The following is a 24,369-nucleotide window of genomic DNA, read 5'->3' on the forward strand; positions in this document are numbered from 1 at the left end:
TCCCTCCGCCCGGTGGCACGGAACGGAACGGCACTGCCCGTCCCGCCTCGCCCCGGCCGCGCCATGCAGCAGGCCCAGGCCCCGGCCCCGGCCCCCGCCACGCTGCCACCTGCCCCCTCCTTCGCCGAGCTCCTGCAGTTGGTACGGAGCGGGCAGGAACCGCCGGGCGTGCGGCGACCTCAGGCCTCGCCCACCGGGGACAGCCCGGCCGCCTCCTGCCTGCCACTGCCCGCCAAGCCCTGGGAAAGGAAGCCCGGATCCGCGGCTGGCGCGCCCCCGGCCCCCGACGCGGCTCCGGAGACAGACGATGTACGTTCGTACAAAAGAACTCTTTAACAAGAAGCTTGAGGCAGCCACCCGGGCCACAGGCTTGGCTCCAACCGAGCACCGGCCCGGCTTCCCCAGCCCAGCGAGGACAGAGCGGGGAGAACGGAGATAGTGGAAGGGGTGGTGGGGGACAGGGGCTGTCATTCGCCGGGGCAGCTGCTCCTGCACGGGACTGGGCTTCTGCGTGGTGGTGGGGTCAGGGCCAGATCCTGTCGTGCGGTGTGTCCATGCTTGACGGCAGCGTCTGCTTCCTTGTTCTTCAGCCTGAGGTAAAGACACCCAGAAAAACCCCACTGCTGCAGCCCCACGCCAAGACACAGGTGCTGGATTGGGCTGCGCAACACCAAACGCTCCCAGGACAGGCCTGACTCAGCCACTTTGGTCACTTGTGCTCAAGGCTGCAGCTTCAGGTAGTAGAAACTTTGTGCCACCTTCTTCTCCACGAGTTTCAAGGCACATGTATTGAAATAAAGCAAAACAAAACCATGTCCAGTCACTTAAGTGCATACTCATCATTAAACCATCTGCTTTCCAAGGATATTTTTTCCTTCAAAAAAGAAAAAAAGAAGCCACAAAAAGCCCCAAATACGTCCCTTTGTCATTTCCAACATTCACTTCATGCTGTTTTATGACCTCTTCATGTTTGCAGCTGCAGCCAGTGCTTGAAGGACGAAGAACCCCACCGCTCTCAACCCAGCACCCCGGTGGGAGCAGTGATTTTGCTTGATTTCCATATGCCATCTCTCAAGAGCCAGTGATCCCGTGGGTAGTGCAACATCAACTTCAACAGAGCCACCTTTCCTGGCCGTACAGCTTGGCGGCTGCCTCCTCTCAATACAAAACATCGAATTAAAGAACTTGAGAACTTGAACTCTTGAAACCCCTGGTGGGGAAACATGGCGGGGCAAATGCAGGACTGCCACCTGCTTCTTTCTTGCCTCCCAACAGCAGCATCACCCTGCCTGAGGACACAGCTACTCCACCTTCAGCTTTGTTTTTATGTTCATGGCTGCCAGCTCTGCCACAAAGTAACGGAAGACATGGGGCACAGGGACGGCTTCGATACTGTCCACCTCCTTGCAGACAGAGCAGGAGTACCTCCTATTGCTGGTCAGGGAGGTGGAGTGCGGTGGTTTCTCCAGCACAGGAGACGTCATGCTGGCACAGCTCATGCAGACATAGGCTACGGAGCCGTCGGAGCAGTTGAAGAGGCGGTCCTGCAGCAGGAAGGAGGTCCCGTGAGCCAGCAGGGCATCGCGTTCCATCTCGCCGAAGCGGATCCCGCCTTCCACGTTCCTCCCTTTGACGGGCTGGTTGGTGACAGCATCCCTGGGCCCCGTCGTCCTCACCTGGAACTTGTCGGAGACCATGTGGCGCAGGCGCTGGTAGTAGACCACTCCCACGAAGATGTCTGCCTCCAGCTCCAGGCCACTGATGCCGCTGTACATCTTTTCCGTCCCGAAGTAGTTGTAACCTGCGCTCGCTAAGGTCTCCCCGAAGTATTTCAAAGCAGAGTTCTTCTCCGTGAAGGTGAAGGGGGTGGCATCGTAGGAGACGCCGTGCAGCGCTGCCGACTTCCCGGCCATGCTCTCAATTAACATCCCAATGGTCATCCGCGAGGGGAAGCCGTGAGGGTTGAAGAGGATGTCGGGAACCATCCCGTTCTCCGTGAAGGGCATGTCCTCAGCTGGCCACAGCTGGCTCAGGATCCCTTTCTGGCCGTGCCGGCTAGCAAATTTGTCTCCCACGGTTGGGTTCCTGGGAACCCTCACGGTGATGCAAACCTTCTTGAATTTGCCGGTGCCGCGGTCGTTACTGCATAACCTGACGCTGTCCACAATGCCGACTTCCTTGTTCCTGGTGGGGGGTGGAAAAAACAACCACAGCAGAGGTGTGCTCGTCACTGTTAGCTGGGATAAGGAAAATAAAGAGAAAACCAAAACCAAACCACTTTTGGAGCCCTCACTACAAGGAAAAACACTGAGGTGCTTGAGCACCTCCAGAGAAGGGTGGCAAAGCTGGTGAAGGGTCTGGAGAACAGGGCTGGTAAGGAGCAGCTGAGGGAACTGGAGTTGATTAATCTGGAGAAGAGGAGGCTGAGGGAAGATGTCATTACTGTCTACAACTCCCTGAAAGGAGGTTGGAGTGAGGTGGGGGTCAGTCTCTTCTCCCTAGGAAGAAGTGAAAGGATGAGAAGAAATGGCCTCAAGTTGTACTGGGGAAAGTTTAGGTTGAATATTAGGAAAAATTTCTTGGGTGCATCCTGAAAGGAGGTTATAGTGAGTTTAGTCTCTTCTCTCTAGTATCAGGTGAATGGCCTGAAAGTGTGCCACTGAAAGAGTGGTCAGACACTGGAACAGGCTGCCCAGGGAGATGCTGGAGTCACTGGAGGTGTTCCAAGAAAAAGGTGGACATGGCACTCTGGGACATGGTTTAGTGGGCATGGTGGTGTTGGGTTAATGGTTGGACTTGGTTATCTTTTCCTATATGATGATGGAGGCCTTTTCCAACCTAAATGATTCTAGGAGTTTACAGTTCATGTATCTCAAAGTGGCTTGGGACAGCTGGAGAGCACCACCCTTCTTGAAAAAAAAAAAAAAATCACTATTCAGTGACAAGGGCATGAGACTGTGTAAGAACTGGGACAAGGACACCACACAAGTGCCATTCGTTTGCTGCTTCTAATACTTGAAGCACAGCTTACAACTTCCACATGATCAGGTAGTGTGCCACCAGGGATTTAAAATAGAAGACCATTTAAAGCTGGTCCACCTCTATTGCACTTGATCTGACAAACCCCATCCCAGTGCCATTTATTTTGTGTCTCCAAGAGATTACTGATACCATCTGCATGGAATACCAAAATACAGGAGTGGGTTCAGTGCAGAGCAAGAGAGGAAAGCTCAGGGTAGAAAGGGAGCTGAGAGGGCTTTGCCAACAAGTGCTTTGTTCAGGGATGTGCTGCTTCTCCTCTAGCTTGATGTTCCACATGCTAGGTGTCTGCTGCAGGCTTGACCATGTTCTTAAGGTTGTCATCCCAAGCTCTACACTAGGACAGCTAAGCAATAAATACTTTTTGTCCCATGTTAAGACAAGGTTACTTTTCTCCTTTATTCCACTCTGGTGAGACCCCACCTGGAGTACTGCATCCAGCTCTGGAGCCCCTTTACAAGAAGGATCTGGACATGCTGGAATGTGTCCAGAGAAGGGCCATAAGGATGATCAGAGGGCTGGAGTACCTCTACTATGGAGACAGGCTGAGAAATTTGGGGTTGTTCAGTCTGGAGAGAAGACGGTTCCAAGGAGACCTTATTGTGGGCTTTCAGTATCTGAAAGGGGCCTACAAGAAAACTGGTGAAGGACATTTTAGGGTGTCAGGTAGTGATAGGACTAGGGGGAATGGATCCAAGCTAGAGGAGGGTGGATTTAGATTAGACATTAGGAAGAAATTCTTCCCCATGAGGGTGGTGAGACACTGGAACAGGTTGCCCAGGGAGGTGGTAGAAGCCTCATCCCTGGAGGTTTTTAAGACCAGGCTGGATGTGGCTGTGAGCAACCTGATGTAGTGTGAGGTGTCCCTGTCCATGGCAGGAGGGTTGGAACTGGATGATCCTTGAGGTCCCTTCCAACCCTGACAATTCTATGATTCCTCCTTTGAAGTCCTAATGAACTCAGTGTTTGCAGAAGGCCTGTACTTATGTTTAGCTTCTGTTTCAAAGCTATTATTTTTCCATGTCAAAATGCAACCAGGTAACAGGCCATCATTAAAAAAAAAAAAAAAAAGAACACACAAAAAACCCACATCAAAATCCAACAACAAAAGAGAAATCTGCGCTTCATAAGCATCTTCCACATTTGGTCAAACTTCTGACCTCAAAAGCCTTTGTCCTCCTTCTCTTCCAAGCCCTGTGTAAGTGGTGCATGCAGCACTTAGGACAGCAGAGAGATCTCCTTCTTAAGAGCCTCATATATCTGGGGCCAGTTGAACCTCATCTTTCTGCAGGAACCTAAATAATGATCTGAGAGGGATCTAATAAATGTCTGTAAATATCTGAAAGCTGGGTGTCAAGAAGGAAGGGACAGGCTCTTCTCAGTTGCACCCTGTGATAGTACAAGAGGCAATGGATATAAACTACAGCACAGGAGTTCCACCGCAAGATGAGGAGGAACTTCTTTACTGTAAGGGTCATGAAGCATTGGAACAGGCTGCCCAGAGAGGCTGTGGAATCTGCTTCACTAGAGACTTTCAAGACCCCTCTGGATGCATTCCTGTGTGACCTGCACTACATTCTATGGTCCTGCTCTGGCAGGGGGGTTGGACTCAAAGATCTACAGAGATACCTTGCAACCCCCTAACATCCTGTGATCTGATTTGCACCAAGAAGGAACCAAAGCTGAATGGTACAGAGGTAAAATGACTTTCTGGATAAGGAATCTGAAGTAAGGTCAGGGTGGCATGAGAGAGCCAGGAAGCAGAACCATGGGGTGGGAGAGCCAAAGAGGGCCACACAAGTGCAAGGTTTACCCAAGTGGGGGTTACAGATCCCCACTACCAGCTGCCAAATCTTAGCCCTACGAGCCCAGAGTGGCTAAGGCATCGTTCTTTATAGATTGATCAGTAACAGCTTTTCCAGTCATGCCAGTTACTGCCACTCAGCTGCTTCTCAAACTGATTCACCTTCACAAGGTGAAGAACTACACAGCTTTATCCTCACTGTCAATGCTGCACAGAGACACAGGTAAGGCCTGAAATTGTGTGGGCAACTGAGGCAGGATGCAGTTTTTGGTCCAAGTTTTTGCTTACCTTTCAAGAGTATTTTAATGCCTTCTCCCTTTCAACTAAAGCTCTAAAAATCTTACAGAACTGATCCCAGGAATATTCCAGGGGAAGGTAATGGTATAGTTGACACATTTTAACATTCTTGCAGTTTGGAAGCTGCCACATCAGTAAAAATGCACTTTGAATCCCTAATCCTGCAACAACTTTGTTTATGAAGATTTTTTTTTTTTTGGCAAGGCACGGGGACTTTAGCTTTCTGTGACTTCCACTGCAGAGAATGGACAGAAGGAAAGAAGGAAAGTCTTTGGGAGACAAAAAAAGTTTCTGCAAGATCTATCTTTCTACTCTCCCCTCTTCTACTCTCCCCTCTTCTTCTACTCTCCCCTCTTCTCCTCCTGGGAGAAGTTGGGCTCTGCAGCATACACCATCTTAAAAGAAAAGCTATGATCCATGCATGGGAGTCACCTACAACATGAACTTAATGTTCTCTGTCAAGAACATGGACATTTAGCACAAGAGGAGAAACAGGAACCACCTGGAGGGAAAGATATTGTAGCTGATTAGGGCCAGCTTGCACTCAGACTGCTCAGGACCAGGTGCATGGAAGCCAGGAAGGACGAGCTGTACTTACGGGTAGTTCACAGTGAAGGTCTCCCCCGTGCTGAGGTTCATGAAGCTGTAGAAGGGGTCTCCAGGCTGTAGGATGGAGCCAACAAAAGGCAGTCCATCTGCATCCAGCTTCTCTGTAAGATTAGGATCCCCAGGTCTGATGCCAAACACTAAATTATCTCCTGCCCTGCTAGCTTTCAGGGAAAGGTCAACGCTCTCCATCTTGATAACACTTCCGTAGGCAAACCCTCTCTGCCAGGAAGATTTGTTCACAATCTAGAAAGATGAAATAAAGGCTATTAAAGACTTGCTAATAACCCCAGCAAAGGAAGCATTCCCATTCCTATCCTGAGGCTTACCTTTTGAACACTGCCTTGCTAAACAAAGCCTCCCAGTGAGTCAACACTCCAAAAGACCCACACCTTCTGCAACCCAAATATTTTTCAATGCCAGAAGTCCACTGCCTTGCACCAGGGAGCTCCCTCTGCTCTGCTCTCAGTCCCTGCAGCATTACCTGTGGTAACAACACTTAACCATTGTCCTGTATCTCCCCTAACAGAATCTGTGGACTAGCAGAAGCAGGGAATGGCTCTTCTCAGCTAGGTACCACCTTTCTTCCCAGTCCTCCACACAGGACAGTAGAATATTAGGAAGAAATTCTTTCCAGTGAGGGTGGTGAAACACTGGAACAGGTTGCCCGGAAAGGTTGTGGCTGTCCCCTCCTTGGAGGTGTTCAAGGCAAGGGTGGACAGGGCCTTAAGCAAGCTGGTCTAGTGGAAGGTGTCCCTTCCCATGGCAGGGGGGGTGGAACCAGGTGATCTTTAAGGTTCCTTTGAACCCAAACCATTCTGATTCCTCCTTCTGATGGCTTACCATTGCATCTTCCATGTCATAGCCGCTGTAGGATATGACAGCCACAACTGAATTGGTGCCAATGGGATAGCTGTCCATACCATAATAGTCATACATGCTGGGCCGCACCAGAGGGCTCTGGGGGGTATGAAGGTGGTAGAGTTTGTTATCTGAACGGTCCTTGTAGTTATACACTGGAAACCCCATGGTTTGCTTTCCTATAAAGAAAGAGAGTTGGATTTTTTTCTCAGGATTAAGTTCATCTCTGGTTCATCCTCCATCTGCACCGCTACAAAGAAAGCTGGGAATGCAACTCAGAGGGATTCTCAGTCATAAAACCTTCCAAATAACTTTCCAATAACTGCCCTAAGCTGAGCTGTAAGAGTTTTTATCAATGGCAACACCCAGTTCCTTTCATGCCATTTCTTAATGGAACAGGCTGCCCAGGGAAGTGGTGGACTCACCATCCCTAGAGGACTCTAATGTTTGGATGAAGAGCTTAGGGACATAGTCTAAGAGTTGTGTACAGGGAGATGATAGGTTATGGCTGGACTTGATCATCTTAAGTATTTTCTAGCCAGGTGATTCTATAATGAGGATTTGTCATTTTGTGTCTTTCCTGCAATTTTAAAACCTCCAATAAAGGTTCACCAATCACTGTGGTGGCTTTTGTTTTGTTTGGCTGTGGGAAAGGCTCATGGAATCACAGAATCTTCATGGAATCACAGAATCATTTTGATTAGAAAAGACCTTTAAGATCAAGTCCAACCATTCTCTAACTCTAGTATGGTGCTAAACCATGTCCCTCAGCACCACATCACTGCCTCTTTGAAATACCTTCAGGGTTGGGGATTCAACCACCTCCCTGGGAGCCAGTTCCAGTGTTTGAGAACCCTTTCAGGGAAGAGGTTTCTTCTGATATCCAACCTAAACCTCCCCTGCTGCAACATGAGGCCATTTCCTCTCCTTCTAACACTTGTTCCTAGAGAGAAGAGACCAACCCCCACCTCACTCCAACCTCCTTTCAGGGAGTTGTAGAGAGCAATGAGGTCTCCCCTCAGCATCCTCTTCTCCAGACTAAGCAATCCCAGTTCCCTCAGCTGCCCCTCACCAGACCTGTTCTCCAGACCCTTCAACACCAGCCTCATTGCCTTTCTCTGGACATGCTCCAGTACCTTCATATTTGTCTTGTAGTGGCACCCCCCCCAAAACTAAGCCCAGTCCTCAAGGTGTGGCCTTACCAATTGTTTGTTTATTTTAGGAATGTTGCTTGTTGGGATTTTTAGTTTGTTGGATTTTTTTTTTTTTTGGTGTGGCTTTGTTGTTGTCGTTATTAGTTCTGTGTTTAAGGTTTGGAGTAGTTTGTGTGTGTGTGTTTTATTTTTTGTGGTTGCTTTGGTGGTTTTGGTTGGTTGGTTGGTGGTTGGGGTTTGTTTTGTTTTGTTTGGTTTTATTTCCTCTCTCCTCAATTTCCCATAGTGAGGCAAATTTTACATGTTTCCAGACCAAAAAGCATTTGGTTTTTACATTTTAAGTATACTGGCAAGGAACACAAACTCTGGACCCACAAACTCTGGACCCAGCCACAGTGGTGCTTTCAGAAAACTATGACAATGTCCAAATAGTATAATTTTAAGGACATCTTTTGATAATGCTGTCAGAAACTGAGTATGCCTAGAGATACTATCAAAGGCAATGAGACTTGCTCTCCTGAAGTCCCTACCCACACACTCTTGGCCTGTCTGACTTTTAAAATCAAACCAGCTGAGGTGCAAGTGATGTGCAAGAAGCTTGAAACCCCACTACTATCCTCCATTTCTACTTCTTTAGGACAACCAAACAGATCAATTTAAATCTTTGCCAAATAGCTGCCAGAGGAAACCTCCCACCCTGCTGCCACAGTGGTGCATTGCTCTCTTCCAACGGATGCATGGCAAGAGTCCTCTCAACACCTGCAGTGTCAAGAGAGAAGCTGCTCACTGAAAACAGGTGGCAAGGAAACCTCACACTGACTACTACAGAGCATCTGTTGTAGCTGCCAGGCAGAAGTAGGTTAACCTCTGCTGGCTGTGGGGAGGACTGTTGGCAGCACAGCTGTCAGATGCTAACATCAGTGCCCTGCACCGCTGTGTGATCAACAACATCAAATGGAGACAAAAACCCCCAGACAAAACTCAATAAATACTTGAGGAAGGCGACATGAAACTACCAAGAAAGACACTGAGAGTCCTGAGTTAGGGTCCAGAGAAGGGTAGTGAAGCTGGTAGAGGGTCTAGAGAACAGGTCTTGAGGAGTGGCTGAGGGAACTTGGGGTGTTCAGCTTGGAGAGAAGGCAGCTGAAAGAAGACCTTCTCACTCTCTGTAATGTCCTGAAAGAGGGCTGGAATGAGATGGAGATTGATCTCTTCTTCCTAGTAACAAGTGATAGGAAGAAAGGAAATGGCCTCAAGTTGCACCAAGGGAAGTTTAAGTTAGACACTGGAAGAAACTTCTTCACTGAAAGGGTTCTCCAACACTGGAACAGGCTGCCCAGGAAGGTGGTTGAACCCCCATTCCTGGAGGTGTTTCAAAGATGCAGAGATGTAGTGCTGAGGCTTAGCATCAGCCTTGGTAGAGTTAGAGAACAGTTGGATTTGATGATCTTCAAGATCTTTTCTGACCAAAACAATTCTAGGATTCTGTGAGTGCAATGACAAAGAACAGCCTGCTGGAAGGCAGCCAAGATGATAAACAGAATCACAGAATTGTCAGAGTCGGAAGGGACCCTGAGGATCATCCAGTTCCAACCCCCCTGCCATGGACAGGGACACCTCACACTACATCAGGTTGCTCACAGCCACATCCAGCCTGGCCTTGAAAACCTCCAGGGATGAGGCTTCTACCACCTTCCTGGGCAACCTGTCCCAGTGTCTCACCACCCTCATGGGGAAGAATTTCTTCCTAATGTCTAATCTAAATCCACCCTCCTAGCTTGGATCCATTCCCCCTAGTCCTATCACTACCTGACACCCTAAAAAGTCCCTCTCCAGCTTTCCAGAAGGCACTCTTCAGATACTGGAAGGCCACAATAAGGTCTCCTTGGAGCCTTCTCTTCTCCAAACGAACAGCCCCAACTCTCTCAGCCTGCCCTCATAGAAGAGGTGCCGATAGAAGCCTGTCCTCATAGAAGAGGTGCTTCAGCCCTCTGATCATCCTCATGGCCCCCCTCTGGATATGTTCCAGCATGTTCCTCTCTTTCTTGTAAGAGGGGTCCCAGAACTGGACTTCATTTACTGTGCCATGAAAACAATGGCTGTTAACTAACCTCAGTACTGAAGAAGTACTCTGGGCAAGCTGTTCTTTGTGAATGCAGGAAAACACTCTGGGTTAGGTAAGTGAGATTTATTTCCTCCCCACCTCCTTTGCCCAGGGGCCTGCAGCATTAGGCACTACAGCACTTACCCATCTGGCACTGGTACATGTTCCGTGGACTCTGATTGTGGTCAGAGAAGGGGATGAGGTTGGCTACCACACTCAGAATGCTGTGAGGGAAGAGCTCTTGGTGAGTGGTCACTCCAGGAACCACCTCTGACTCCAGTGTGGCCACATTCATGAAGATCTGCAAGCATCAAATCAGACAGCACTCGGTTTGCTCCCTTCTTTTCAAAGGAAAAAAGCTTCCACAAAGCTGCCTCCTGTGGCTTCTTATCAGTCATTTCAGTTTCAGCTGTGGCCACTGCCTGCACCTTAGAGTATTAGCAGGCAAGAAAAATACCAGACACCTATCACAGTGACAGCCCAACTGCAAGGAAAGCAAGACCAGAAATACAAAACTGCAGTCATGTGTCCTCCTTCCTCTCTCTCGTTTCAGTGGTTCTAAATGGGCAAGGTCCCAGGCAGTCCCCAGCCTGGCTGCCCATGGGCCATTTGGAGAACATGATGTAACACATGAGGAGAGCACACATACTCAAGAAGTCCTTCACCTCAAAAGCTTCACTAGGTAAAGAGATGATTCACCAGGATGGATTTCAAGAGTTCAAAAGATGCCTACAATCCATCTAAGACACTTACCAGAAGGAGAGCAAACCTTTCTGCCACCTATTGTAGCCCATCAACATGAGCTTCCTATGCCACATCCTCTTCCACAAATGCTTTCCAAGCCATGTTTTTTGATGCTGAGCACCTCTGTCACAGACAGCACAGCCCCTACCTGTTCCAGAGTACCAATCCATTCATTCCTTCCATAGAAGAGGTTCCTGACAGGCCGCACCATTCGGCAAGGGGTAGTGAAAACGAACAGCCCAGGGTACAGACTGGGCTTCCCCGTCATGGGGATGAGGACCACTTCTGCCCGCGCAGGGAATCTCTTCTCCTGGGTGATCTGTTTGCACAAAGAAGTACCAGGTGAGAAATGCAGAACCACAGAATGGAAGGGGTTGGAAAGGATCTCTGGAGTTCACCGAGTCCAACACACTTGCCAAGGCAGGTTCACCTGGAAAAGGTCACTCAGGAACACGTCCAGGTGGGTTTGGAACGTCTCCAGAGATGGAGACTTCACCACCTCTCTAGGCAGCCTGTTCCAGTGCTCTGTCACCCTTAAAAATGTTCCTCCTCATGTTTAGATGGAACTTCCTCTATTCCAGTTTGTGCCCATTCCCCCTTGTCCTGTCCCTGGCACCACTGAAGAAAGCCTGGTCCCATCCTCCTGACACCCTTTCAGTATCTCTAAGCGTTGATGAGATCCCCTCTCAGTCTTCTCTTTTCCAGATGAAAAGACCAAATTCTCTCAGTCTTTCCTCATAAGAGAGATGTTTCAGTTCCCTCAGCATCTTCATAGCCCTTTTCTGTACCCTCTCCACCAAGTCCCTGTCCTTCCTGGACTGGGGAGCCCAGAAGTGGACACAATACTCCAGATGTGGCCTCCCTAGGGCAGAGGAGAGGGGAAGAAGAACCTCCCCCAGCCTGCTTGGCACATTTCTCTTGATGCACCCCAGGATGCCATTTGCCTTCTTGGCCACGAGGGCAAATTTCTGGCCCATAGTCATCCTGTTGTCCACCAGGATTCCCAAGTCCTTTTCCTTAGAGCTGCTCTCCAGCAGGTCAGCTCCCAACCTGTACTGATCCATGGGACTGTTCTTCTCCACATGCAGGACTGTACACTTGCTGAATTTCATTGGGTTTCTCCCTGCCCAGCTCTCCAGCCTGTCCAGGTCATGCTGGATGGCAGTGCAGCCTGGTGGGGTGTCAGCCTCTCCTCCCAGTTTGGTGTCATCAGCAGACTTGCTGAGAGTACACCCTGTCCCTTCACCCAGATCACTGATGAACATCCTGAACAGAGCTGAATCCAGTACTAACCCCTGGGGAACAACACAAACCAACAATGGTTTAGTTAACCTGCATCGAACAGACTATAGAACAAAAAATGCCAAGCACAGGTGTAGCTGAGATGAAATGGTGGAGAAAAGATTAAAAATAATACTTCTAGAAAAATCTTCACTCAGAAAAGGATGGAGTATTTCAACCTGAGCTTTTTCAAGGTAAAAATGTTCTAAAAATGAAGACCTCTACACTCAGAGTCATTAAGAGTCATTGGAAAAGGTCTCTAAGATCATCAAGTCCAACCTATTACAAGAAAGATCTGGACATGGTGGAACATATCCAGAGAAGGCCCATGAGGATGACCAGAGGGCTGGAGCTTCTCTCCTATGAGGACAGGCTGAAAGAGTTGGGGTTGTTCAGTTTGGAGAAGAGAAAGCTCTGAGGAGACCTTATTGTGGCCTTCTAGTATCTTAAGGGGGCCTACAAGAAAGCTGATGAGGGACTTCTTAGGGTGTCAGGTAGTGATAGGACTACGGGGAATGGTTCCAAGCTAGAGGAAGGTGGATTTAGATTAGACATTAGGAAGAATTCTTCCCCATGAGGGTGGTGAGACACTGGAACAGGTTGCCCAGGGAGGTGGTGGAAGCCTCATCCCTGGTGGTTTTTAAGGCCAGGCTGGATGTGGCTCTGGGCAACCTGATGTAGTGTGAGGTGTCCCTGCCCATAGCAGGGGGGTTGGAACTGGATGTTCCCTTCCAACCCTGACAGTTCTGTGATTCTATCCAATATCTCCATGACCATGTATCAAAGTGCCACACCTACTCTTTTACTGAAGACCTCCCCAGGGATGGCAACTCCAGCATAACTCCATAAACCAACAGAACACATATATGGATATAAAGGAGGAAAGCAGAAAAGTTCACTCCAATACTACCATGCAGTCAAAGTTAACTTATTGGGTCAGATTTAAAAATCAATCAATAAAATGGAAGTTTCATTACAGAGTTCCCAAGGTGCCTACTTTTGACCACTGCACACTGAGGATGTTTAATTAATCATAAAGAAGCCAACCTTGAAACGGCGAAGAGTTTCTGCAATCTCAGGAGCCAGCTCCTCCTCTACCCAGCCCACCACAGAGCCATCCAACACAACTCTGTAACACTCTGAGTAAGGCTTGCTTGGAGTTGCATCAATGGGGCTGACACCTGTGAGAAGAGGGAGTTGGTAGAAGGAGCAGCCAAGAAAAGCAAACAAACCACAGAAGTTATTTGTGCAGGAAGCCTCAATCCACACCCAAAAAAGCTTTCAAAGACATTAAAAAAACAAACACACAAACAAAAAAATTTAGATCTACAGGGCAAAGCTGTAGATGACCTCATGGAAAAATATCACACGTGCACAGCACAGCCACTCTCCCCCTTCTTCTGACTGAAGTAAGGAATTCCATTATTGGGGTGATCACAAGTGAGCTGCAGTTGCAATTCAGGTTACCAGCAGTGTCAGAAAGTCAGTGCTCGGTCCTGCTTGTTAGAGCTCATTTTGTGCAACTCCTTGTGCTTAAAGGAGCATCTTCACAGAATCAGAATGGCTGGAAAAGACCTTCCAGATCATCAAGTCCAACTCACTCTACAGCACACAGCTAAGAGATGTTTACATTGAACTTTACACTCTCCAAAAAGTCTGTATTAGCAATGTGCTACTTAGCATGAAGCAGAACCACAGTCAGTGCAGCTTCAATTTGATTTCACCTTCTCAGGAGCATAGAGTGATCAGAATAGTGTGACCAGGAGGATCAGGGAAGGGATTGTTCCTCCTGTACTCAGCAGTGGTCAGGCTATACCTTGAGGACTGGGTTCAGTTTTGGGGCCCTCATTACAAGACAAACATTGAGGTGCTGGAGCTGGTCCAGAGAAGGGTAATGAAACAGGTGAAGGGTCTGGAGAACAGTCTTGTGAGGAGCAGCTGAAGGAAACAGGGTTGTTTAGTCTGGAGAAAAGGAGGCTCTGGGGAGATCTGCCTGCTCTTTACAACTCCCTGAAAGGAGGTTGTAGCCAGGTGGGTGTTTGCCCTAGGGTGTTCCCTAGTAACAGGTATAGGATGAAAGGAAATGGCCTCAGATTGTACCAGGGGAAGTTTAAGCTAGACATTAGAAGAAACTTCTCTGAAAGGGTTTCCAAGGACTGGAACAGGCTCCCCAGGGAGATGCTTGAAGCCCCATCCCTGGAGGTATCTCAGAGATGCAGAGATGTGGTGCTGTAGGACATGGTTTAGCCCCAACCTTGGTAGAGTTGATAGTGGTTGGACTCAACAATCCTAAAGGCCTTTTCCAACCACAACCATGCTATGATTCTGTGATGGGATCTGAAGAACCTTTCCCACACAGGAGTTTGCAGGGCAGAAAGACAGAAACGGGAGACTGCTCCGCTACACCAGCACGCCACCAAAACCTACCCAAGGAACATAACAGAGGTGGAATGTCTATTGTGGGCACCATCTCTGTCACTATCTCACACACTGCTGTCATGTGGTTCATCAGGCCACAGGGCTCTCCATCTGGGGTGTCCACAGGGCAGAGGAAGCCCCAGGATTCAGGCAGCAGCTTGCGGACAGTCGTAGTTCTCATCTGAGCAAAGGCTGCTCCTCTGTGCACGCATCGGAAGTGCGAAAGGTAGCGAATGAAGTTCAGCTTGTCCCCCACCACACACAGACCACTGTTCTGCAGCATGCCCAGGCCTGGGGGACAAAGGGGAGATTTGTCAGGATGTCAGCCAGCCATAACAAAACACACCACACCCGACACACCCGACACCAAAACCAGCCCAACACCATAAAACACCAACCCTCCCCCCACCAAAACACAAAACCCCACAACAAAACCACGCAACAACCAACAAAAACCCCGACAGCAACAACAAACAACAACAACAACAAAAATCCACTCTAATGTGAAAGGCAGCTTGGTTGTTTTCATCAACAAGCCTTAAAGATGGTTGGACAGGAGCCCTGCAACAGAAGCCACATGGTGTTTCCTGTAGACAACCAACTCAGTGATGTGTAAGGAAGGTTGATGTGTAAGACTTTGGCAGGGAGGTTGAACTCAGTCTTCAGAGGTCCCTTCCAACCCTTACCGTTCTGTGATTCCATGATTCTAGGGACTTCAAATTCCAAGCCAGTGCTTAAAATCATAGCTGCTTTGGTTGGAAAAGACCTCTAAGGCTATCAAGTCCAACTGTCAACCTAACACCACCATGCATTTCTTGATCATCTCCAGGGATGGTGACTCCACCACCTCCCTGGGCAGCCTGTTCCAATGTCTGACCACTCTTGCAGCAAAGAAATTTTTCCTAATATCCAGCCTAAACCTGGTCCCCTGGCACAATTCCAGGCCATTTTCTCTCATTCTATCACCTGATACTAGGGAGAAGAGACCAACCCCCACCTCACTCCAACCTCCTTTTGGGAAGTTGAGAGGTCTCCACTCAGCTTCCTTTTCTCCTGGCTAAACAACCCCAGCTCCCTCAGCCACCCCTCACAAGATCTGTTCTTCAGATCCTTCACCAGATTTGCTGCTCTTCTCTGGACACACTCCAGTACCTCAATGTCTTTTCCAACTCCTTTCAGAAACACATCAAAGTCATTTTCAGCAAAGCGACTTCTTGACTGAAAGGGTTCTCAAAGACTGGAACAGGCTCCCTAAAGAGGTGGTTGAATTCCTATCCCTGGAGGTGTTTTGAAGACACACAGATGTGGTGCTGAGGGGCATGGTTTCACACCAGACTTGGTAGAGCTAGAGAATGGTTGGACTTATCTTAAAGGTCTTTTCCAACCAAGATGATTCTATGAACACCCCACTGGTTGGCTCAGCTGGCTATCCTCAGTGTGCCTCCTCCCAACTTCTCCACGAGAAAATTAACCCTCTCCTAGCTAAACCCAGGACAATACCAGCAGGTATTTTCAGTTAAGTGCTCAGTTCCATGTTGCTTCTCATTCTGTTTAGCAGAAAAAGAGGGAGGAAAAAAAAAACTCAAGCCAATCCAAACCAGCTTCTTAAGCCTGAAGATTTACCTGTTTTAGTTCGCAGGTTACCAGTTGCAAGAAGATATTCAAACGGCTTGGAGAAGTCTGCTGCCAGGCTAAAGGCCTTCACCAAGCTGTCTTCATTTATCCTGACCTCTGTTTTTTCTGTTCTTTTCTCCAAAACAAACTTAACAGATTGCAACCAGCTTTCAAGCCTCTCCTATGGTTTGAAGTTGAGAGATTTACATTCAAAGCAGGGAAATAAAGGCTGAGGTTAGAGGTGCAGATCAGTTGCATGCACTGCAGAAATCCTCTGAAATCCCAGCAGCATTGACAGCTTTTAGTGAACTGACAGTTTTCCAGCCCTACTTCCTGCACTCATTTCCTTGTATCAAAATGTTGATAGCACCATGCCAATGTACATCCTCAGGGAAAACACCCATCCCACAACTTTGTAAATAACTTTTCAGTATTTCAAAGCATTTAGGAGATTCCCCCTCAGTCTTCTCTTTTCCAGACTTAAAAAGACCAAATTCTCTCAGCCTTTCCTCAAAACAGAGATGGTTCCAGTCCCCTCAACATCTTTGTAGTCCTTTTCTGTACCCTCTTCAACATGTCCCTGCCCTCCAACTGGGGAGCCCAGAACTGGACACAATACTCCAAGACGTGGCCTCACCAGGTCAGAGTAGAGGGGGAGGAAAACTTCCCTTGCCTGCTGGCCACACTCTTGATGCACCCCAGAATGCCATTGGCCTTCTTGACCACGAGGGCACAGTGGTGGCTCATGATTATTCTGTTGTCCACCAGGACTCCCGTGTCCTTTGCACCAGAGCTGCTGGGAAGAGCTATGAAGCTCTTTATTCCAGGTTTGGCACAGTCTTTTCTTCAGCACATGGGGTACCCTATAGTGAGACAGCCAAGTGAGCCTTCCCCAGCTGCACTGTTGGATTGCACCCTTCCTGCACTCTCTTAGCCTTTGTACCACATTCAGACTCCCCAAGTCCTCAGTCTGGCTGCTGCAGTTCTCCTGTCCCCATGGTCACTGTGGGGTCTGGACTGGACAACTCTCACATTCATAGGCTTAAACCCCTTAGAGATCTTACCTTTAAGAACATAAGGAAAAGCTGTCCTGGGGTCAGCACTTCCTGATTCATGAGGCTGTCTGGATTATCCTCCATGCACTCCCCTTTGGCCAGGGCATACAGCTTCTGGGTCATCATACACAGCAGGTAGAACTTCTCAGTTCTGTTTGTCAGGTGTATGCAGATGCAGTTGCTGGAAGAACAAAGGACAATAACCAATTGTTCAAGTTGCTCCTAAATAGTAACAAACCTTTTTTTCCCCCCCCTAAAAAGTCCAGTGTCTCACCACCCTCACTGGAAAGAATCTCTCCCTAATATCCAGTCTAAATCTCTCCTATTTCAGCTTCAAGCCATTTCCCCTCATCCTGTCACTACAAGCCTTTGTCAAAAGTCCCTCCCCAGCTTTCTTGTAGGCCCCCTTCAGGCACTGGAAAGGTTGCCGTAAGGTCTCCCCAGAGCCTTCTCTTTTCCAGGCTGAACAGCCCCAACTCTCATAGTCTGTCCCCACAAGGGAGGTGCTCCAGCACTTGTTTTGTTAGGGGTATACCTGGTTTGTTAGACGAAGGTGAACCTTGTTGAAGACTCCTTTTATACATGCCCATGTTAGATGTCCTTACAAGTACAGAGTTGATGTTAACAGATATTTAATGGATGTAAATTACAGCACAGGAAGTTCCACCTCAACATGAGGAAGAATTTCTTTACTGTAACAGTCACAGAGCACTGGAACAGGCTGCGTAGAGAGGTTGTGGAGTCTCCTTCTCTGGAGACAATCAAAACCTGCTTGGATGTGTTCCTGTGTGACCTGCCCTAGGTGATGCTGCTCTGGCAGGGGGGTTGGACTGGATGATCTTTCAAGCTACTTTCCAACTCCTAGCGTTCTGTGATTGCTTTCCAAACAAGAATCACAGAATCATTAAGGCTGAAAGATCCCTCTAAGATCAACTCCAACCTTCCACCTAACACCTCCATGACCACTAGACCATGTCCTGACATGCCACATCTCAAGATCATCTGCTCTCCAGGACACAAGTGTTCCATCAGCACACAAAGAATTTTTTGGCTTCTGATTCCACAGCTTCACTTCTGCCCTACATTGCCCTCTACTGAAACCTTCTCAGCCTCACAACTCTGAACGCTGATTCTACTCAGACAAGTTACAGGTTCCACAACTCTTCAGGGTACATCCCAGTTAATATGTTTTCACTATTCTTCCTCTTCTATCACCTTAGCTGAGGCAAATAAGGTGTACAGGATGTATTACAAGGAAAGAAAAACCCCAACCCCAATCCCTAAACAAAACCCACAATCACACCACTTATCAGAATACTTAGAACACCACAGTAATTCCAGCTTTCTTCAAACTACCCACTCATGCTTCTCAGCACACAGCTCTATGCTTCCAGCTGGTCTGTGGACTTCTAAGTGCTCCTCTGAGGCAGCAGGGTTTCTAGTCAGCTGGTCACCCTCTATTTACAAGCACTCCAAGACCGTGGGCATGACAGGACATGGTTTAATGGCCATGGTGGCTTTAGCCTGAAGGATGGACCTGATGATCTTAGAGGTAACCTCCAACAAAAACAGTTCTGTAATTCTATGAAAGCATCTAATTTCTACCATTTTGAAAGATAGTTTCATTATAGTTGCCAATGATTACATGAAACTGGTAAAGTGCCACAACTTGGCAACACCTCTGTTCCACGAAGAGTTGTCACAGACTTAGCTTTGACCTTCATCTTAAATAGAACCACAGAATCATAGAATTGGTTTGGTTAGAAAACACCTCTAAGATTGAGTCCATCCTTCAATCTAAGGCCACCATGACCATTAAAGCATGCCTCAAAGTGCCATGTCCACCTGTTTCTTGAGAACCTTCGGGAATGGTGACTCCACCACCTCCCTGGGCAGCCTGTTCCAATGCCTGACCACCCTTGCAGCAAAGAAATTTTTCCTAATATCCAACCTAAACCTTCCCTGAAACAATTTCAGGCCATTCCCTCCCCTTCCATCACCTGATATTAGGGAGAACAGACCAACCCCCTCCTCACTCCAACCTCCATTCAGGGAGTATAGAGAGCAGTGAAGTCATCCCTCAGGCTCCTCTTCAGACTAAACAATCTCAGTTCCCTCAGCTGCTCTTCATAAGACTTGCTCTCCAGATCCTTCCCCAGCTTTTTGCTGCCCTTGAGTATTTATGGTTTTTATCAAGTAACTCAGAAAATCACCTCTAAATCATATCTGATACGCTCTCCTGAAATCACTTTTAGGGATACTTATGTCAGTCCCTTCAAATTTGAACACCACAGATTATCATAATATTCTGGAGTGCCATGAAAACAAAAAACAAAACAAAACAAAACAAAAAACCCAAAAGGACCCCTGGCTTTCATTTTATAGATGTGTATGAAAAAGCACAGCAAAGTGTGATGTGACATGATGGAAGTGGTCTTAAATCTGCCTGTAATTTGAACACAGTTACATACTCCTATGTGCACACACACACATACTTCAAAATGAATTCTGCTGCCTGCTCATTGCTGTACCACTCAGGAAGGTTAAGTTTTACTCTGAAGCTCTTGCCCAGGTACTCCAGGACATTTTGCTGTGTAAAGCAGCCTGCATCCACGACTGCTCTCATCATCTCAGTAACGCTGTTCACGTAGAAGGTGTCACCTTCTTTTCCTCTGACCAACTCTTCAAAAATCTGATAGTCTGAGAAATCAACCAATGCCTGGAAGAGAGAAGTGTTATGAGAAAAAACAAAGCCATAGCAACATCTGTGCATATAACACAGCAAATAACTGGGGCACTGCACTCATCTGTGTTCTCAGTCCTCTGGAAACACCCTTCCACCTTGCAAACTACAAAGTACAAAGTGGGGTTGAGGTGCTTGGGGAGTAATACAGGAGGTTATCCATACCCTGATGATGACTTAATCCAAGGAGACCCTTGTTAAAAAACTCAAACCAACAAAAGCTGCACCCTCTAAATCAAGAGGCTTCTGTTGTTTGCAGAAACATTAACTTACAACTGGCTCACGCTTCAAACCAAAAGGCAATGAGCCTCCTCCACGTTATGTGACAGGCATAGGCTGTTTGGACTACAGCTCTCCAGCCTGTCCAGGTCATGCTGGATGGCAGTGCAGCCTGCAGGGTGTCAGCCAATCCTCCCAGTTTGGTATCATCAGCAAACTTGCTGAGGGTACACCCTGCACCAACATCCGGGTCACTGATGGGGGTGGTGAGACACTGAAACAGGTTGCTCAGGGAGGTGGTAGAAGCCTCATCCCTGGAGGTTTTTAAGGCCAGGCTGGATGTGGCTGTGAGCAACCTGATCTAGTGCGAGGCGTCCCTGTCCATGGCAGGGGGGTTGGAACTAGATGATCCTTGAGGTGCCTTCCAACTCTGACAATGCTATGATTCTTCAGCCATTACTGGAAGGATGACTGACCACTGAATACTGGAATTAAATCTTCTCATTCCTTGATTAAAAATGATTAGCAAAACTTCAGTATTCATTCAACACAGAAAGCAGGAGCATTAGCTGCTTACCTTCAGAGCAAATCCCAAGGGAACAAAGAACAACTCTTTCTGAAAAAAGAAGTTGACCATGACGTAACCGTTCTCCAAGTAGTGAAGGTTCATATTTGTGGCAGTGTGCTCATCCTTAACACAGTGCATCATTAGTCCTGCAAGATTAACCACAAGGCAAGACCAAGGTAAGCTCCACAAAACCAACTGGCTGTATTGCTGTGACGTGTCCAAGCAGCTGTTAAAGACAGTTCATGAGATAAACCTTGGTACTTTGTGGCTGACAATGTGAGGCAGCAGTTTCAGCATCAGTCTTTCAGTTTGTAGCATTCCTGTCTCAGGACACTTGCTCAGATCACAGAATGCTTTGGGTTGGAAGGGACCTCCAAAGGTGATTTAGTCCAACCTCCCTGCAGTCAGTAGGGACATCCTCCACTAGATCAGGTTGCCCGGAGTCCTGTTGAGCCTCACCTTGAGTATCTCCAGGGATGGGGCCTCAACTACCTCCCTGGGCAACCTGTTCCAGTGTTCCACCACCCTCAGGGTAAAGAACTTGTTCCTAACATCCAATCTAGATCTACTCTTCTCTCATTTCAAACCACTGCCCCTCGTCCTTGCACTGCAGGCCTTTGTAAACAGTCTCTCTCCAGCCTTCTTGCAGGCCCCCTTCAGGTACTGGCAGGCTGCTATTAGGTCTCCCCAGAGCCTTCTCTTCTCCAGGCTGAACAATCCCAGCTCCCTCAGCCTGTCCTTTCAGGAGAGGTGTTTCAGCCCCACAGTCAACTTTGTTGCCCCCTCCTCTGGGCCTGCTCCATCAGGCGCATGTCCTTCTTGTGCTGAGGGCTCCTAAGCTAGGCACAGTGCTCCAGGTGAGGTCATCTAGTACCAACCCCCCACCTCCAACTAGAGCAGGTTGCTCAAGGCCCCATCCAACCTGGCTTTGAACACTTTCAGGCTCAGAGCCTCCACAACTTCTCCAGGCTACCTCACCAACCCCTCATGGCAAAGAGCTTCCTCCTAACATCTAATTTGAATCTAGCTCCTTTCTGCTTGAAGCCATCAGCCCTTGTCCTGTCACTACATTCTTTTGCAAAAAGTCCCTCTTCAGCTGTCCTTTAGGCTGAGATGCTTGGAAGATGCATGGAGCTTTCAGGAAAAGGAAAGCCCCAAGCCTCAACTATTCTGACTGTAACCTTAGGTGGGTGTCAGATACAGCAACATGCAAGTATCTTCCTGATTGCACTCTGGGTCGAGTTTTCCCATCTTGGTTATTGGGTGGAAGCACTGAAGCAGTGTTTCATGGCCCTGTCCTATGCTGCTAACTGGAGGACAAGCAAATGGCACTGGTTAAACTGGCACTGCCTCAAAAATCATTGATGTGAAGTTGATGTGCTCAAGCACCTCAGTCCAGTCAAATTTCTCTAGTTTAAGTAAACTTATTTTACTGAATATACACAACAAAAGTCTGGGAGAGCCAAGAACCCAGTTTAACATGCTGCATGCAAATCAAATCTGTCAGCTCAAAGTGTGGATAACATACATGGAAGGGCAACAAAGCTGGTGAAAGTTCTAGAGAACAAGTCTTAGGAGCAGGAGTGGCTGAAGGAACTGAGGTTGTTTAGTCTGGAGGAGGCTGAGGGGAGAACTCACTGCTCTCTACAAGTACCTGAAAGGAGGCTGTAGTGAGGTGGGGCTTGGGCTCTTCTCCCTACTATTAGGTGACAGAAGAAGAGGAAATGGCCTGAAACTGTGCTAGGGGAGGTTTAGGTTGGATATAGGGAAAAGTTTCTTTCCTGCAAGAATGGTCAGACATTGGAACAGGGAACAGGCTGCCCAGGGAGGTGGTGGAGTCGCCATCCCTGGAGGTGTTCAAGAAACCTGTGGACATGGCACTTGGGGTACATGGTTTAATGGCCATGGTGGTCTTAGGTTGATGGTTGGACTCCATGATCCTAGAAGTATTTTCCAAACAAAACAATTCTATGATTCTATAACCAAATTAAATGAACCAAGGTCAGCAGTTTGCCCTGACTTCTACCGAAGGAAAGGTTTTAGTCACATCTTCTGCATAACAAAAACACGGTGTGAACTGCAAGGCCTTGTCAATTTCTCCCTCAGCATGGGTGGCTCAGATAGCTCCCACAAGGCCAGCATCTGCCTCATGTCTGGATCGTTATGGTGGTGTTTAGCCTTTATTTATCTACGCAGTAAAAAAATGAAAGCCTTATACAAGGCCTACACCAAAACAAACTAGAAAGTGTCAGCTACAGACTGGTCACTCCTGTTTGTCCTCAAGGACACTGCAGGAAACTGTTCATCTTACCATACTCTGTGAAACCAGGACCTCTGCTTTTCCATTTGTGTCTTGTCACTGCAATAGGGAAATTTCTCCTGGGCATAATCAGCATCCTAATAACCTTTTCTAAGCCATTAATTATGAAGTAGCCTCCCATTTCCTAGTGAAAAAAAAATTGTTTTAATAAAGCTTAGAAATTAGTAACTCAGCATTTTAAGTAAACCACAAAAAATGCCTGTATGTGTTAAACATTTCATGTTTTAGTTAGTAAACACGTATGTTTCAGCACTGTACTTGGAAAGGTTGCACTCCCTACCTGTAACTATTAAATCTAATATTTAGATTAGACTGCAATCAAAGAGTTAGATTGCATGCAGTGCAAGGAATGGGATATATGTGCCACAGGTTGAAGAAAGAAAAGACCACCACCCAAAATTCAACACCCAAAATGAACCTTCCAACCTCATCCCTAAACTCCAACCCCACCCCCACGAAAATAAAAAACAATCCCAACCCCACCACCAAAAAAAAACCCCAATCCCAACCCCACCACCAAAAGAACCCCAATCCCAACCCCACCACCAAAAAAAACCCCACCCCAACCACACCACCAAAGCCCCCAAACACCCCCCACCTGTGTGGTCAACTCAATGACTTTAAAGAGCTGACATGATCTATTTTTTTTTTAAACAAACACTCTGAAGTTTGAGTTTATAAACCAGAAGCATCTTCACTTCAGAAAACCTCTTTCTTGGTCACATACAAGCTGAACACTGATAAATTTAGAGCTCCCCAAACAAGCCTGCCTCCAAAAAAAATGTTTCAGTAGCAAGCAATGCTATGCATGAAGGTGCAACCTAGGAAACCAGCCTCTATGGATTTCCCCCCCTCCCCCCGAGTTTGTTCACTCTTTTTCTGAGCACAAAACTTGGTACTAAATTCTGTATTTAATTTATGACAGCTGACATGCTACTGGGGAGATGTGGAAAAAGCAGCAGAAGGTAATTGAGAAGGAAAATGTCTCTCTCAATGGCTGTTCTCCACAGAAGCCCCCTCACAGCTCCATTGCCCCCGTTGCTGGTTAGCAGTTGAGAAGTGTTGGGAACTGTAGGTATCAGCATCAAGCAGATCCCTGTATTCAAAGACAGGTGTGACTGCAAAGCTCTCAAGATGCTGTCTGGAACCACCATGTGCAAAGGGTACAATCAGAGGAAACAACAAGTCGAACTTGAAATAAAATATAAACCCTCAAGTTGTGTCAAGAGAAGCTGGCCTGAGATACTGCTCCTGTAAAATGCCTAATTTTTAGAGCCACAAAAACCCCTGTTACCTCTTCCTCCTCATGGTGCTGTACGAGGTCTTGTGGAGAAAGATTATAGAGGTTGCACAACTTGGACTTCACCATGATGGGAATATACCCCAGGGGATGCTTAATAGTCTCTTGTGGAATGCCATTCAGCGACCAGCTGATGTCAGCCTAAAACAACACAATGAAGAAAAACAGTGAGCAAATGGAGCTGCCACTTGTAGTTATTTCCTGCTGTATTAACTGTACATTTAATATGGCCAAGAGAGCTG

The 24,369-nt window shown here is 47.6% G+C and overlaps 1 protein-coding gene across 1 annotated transcript; it reads right to left on the reverse strand.

The window, feature by feature from the left end:
- Positions 1-1,152: 1,152 nt before the first annotated feature.
- POLR1B (RNA polymerase I subunit B) lies at positions 1,153-24,211 on the reverse strand. The gene is made up of 13 exons (XM_054393148.1): positions 24,122-24,211; positions 22,819-22,951; positions 20,517-20,653; positions 19,473-19,696; positions 16,987-17,158; positions 15,932-16,103; positions 14,318-14,599; positions 12,938-13,071; positions 10,758-10,928; positions 10,010-10,166; positions 6,590-6,786; positions 5,739-5,992; positions 1,153-2,184 (listed from the first exon to the last, which is right to left on the reverse strand). Exons 1-13 carry the CDS (start codon positions 24,194-24,196, stop codon positions 1,302-1,304), a joined length of 2,991 nt encoding a protein of 996 aa, XP_054249123.1. The 5' UTR covers positions 24,197-24,211; the 3' UTR covers positions 1,153-1,301.
- Between the last annotated feature and the right edge of the window lie 158 nt (positions 24,212-24,369).

The sequence above is a fragment of the Indicator indicator genome, chromosome 2 (genome assembly GCF_027791375.1).
Source record: "Indicator indicator isolate 239-I01 chromosome 2, UM_Iind_1.1, whole genome shotgun sequence".
Taxonomy (NCBI): domain Eukaryota; kingdom Metazoa; phylum Chordata; class Aves; order Piciformes; family Indicatoridae; genus Indicator; species Indicator indicator.

Coding starts and splice junctions, on each gene's coding strand:
- POLR1B (XM_054393148.1), bottom strand. CDS start 24,196: ATGGTGAAGTCCAAGTTGTGCAACCTCTATAATCTTTCTCCACAAGAC. Junction 5,993..6,589: donor ATGACATGGAAGATGCAATG/GTAAGCCATCAG, acceptor TCATCTTTCTAG/ATTGTGAACAAATCTTCCTG. Junction 2,185..5,738: donor ACCTTCACTGTGAACTACCC/GTAAGTACAGCT, acceptor ACCCCCCACCAG/GAACAAGGAAGTCGGCATTG.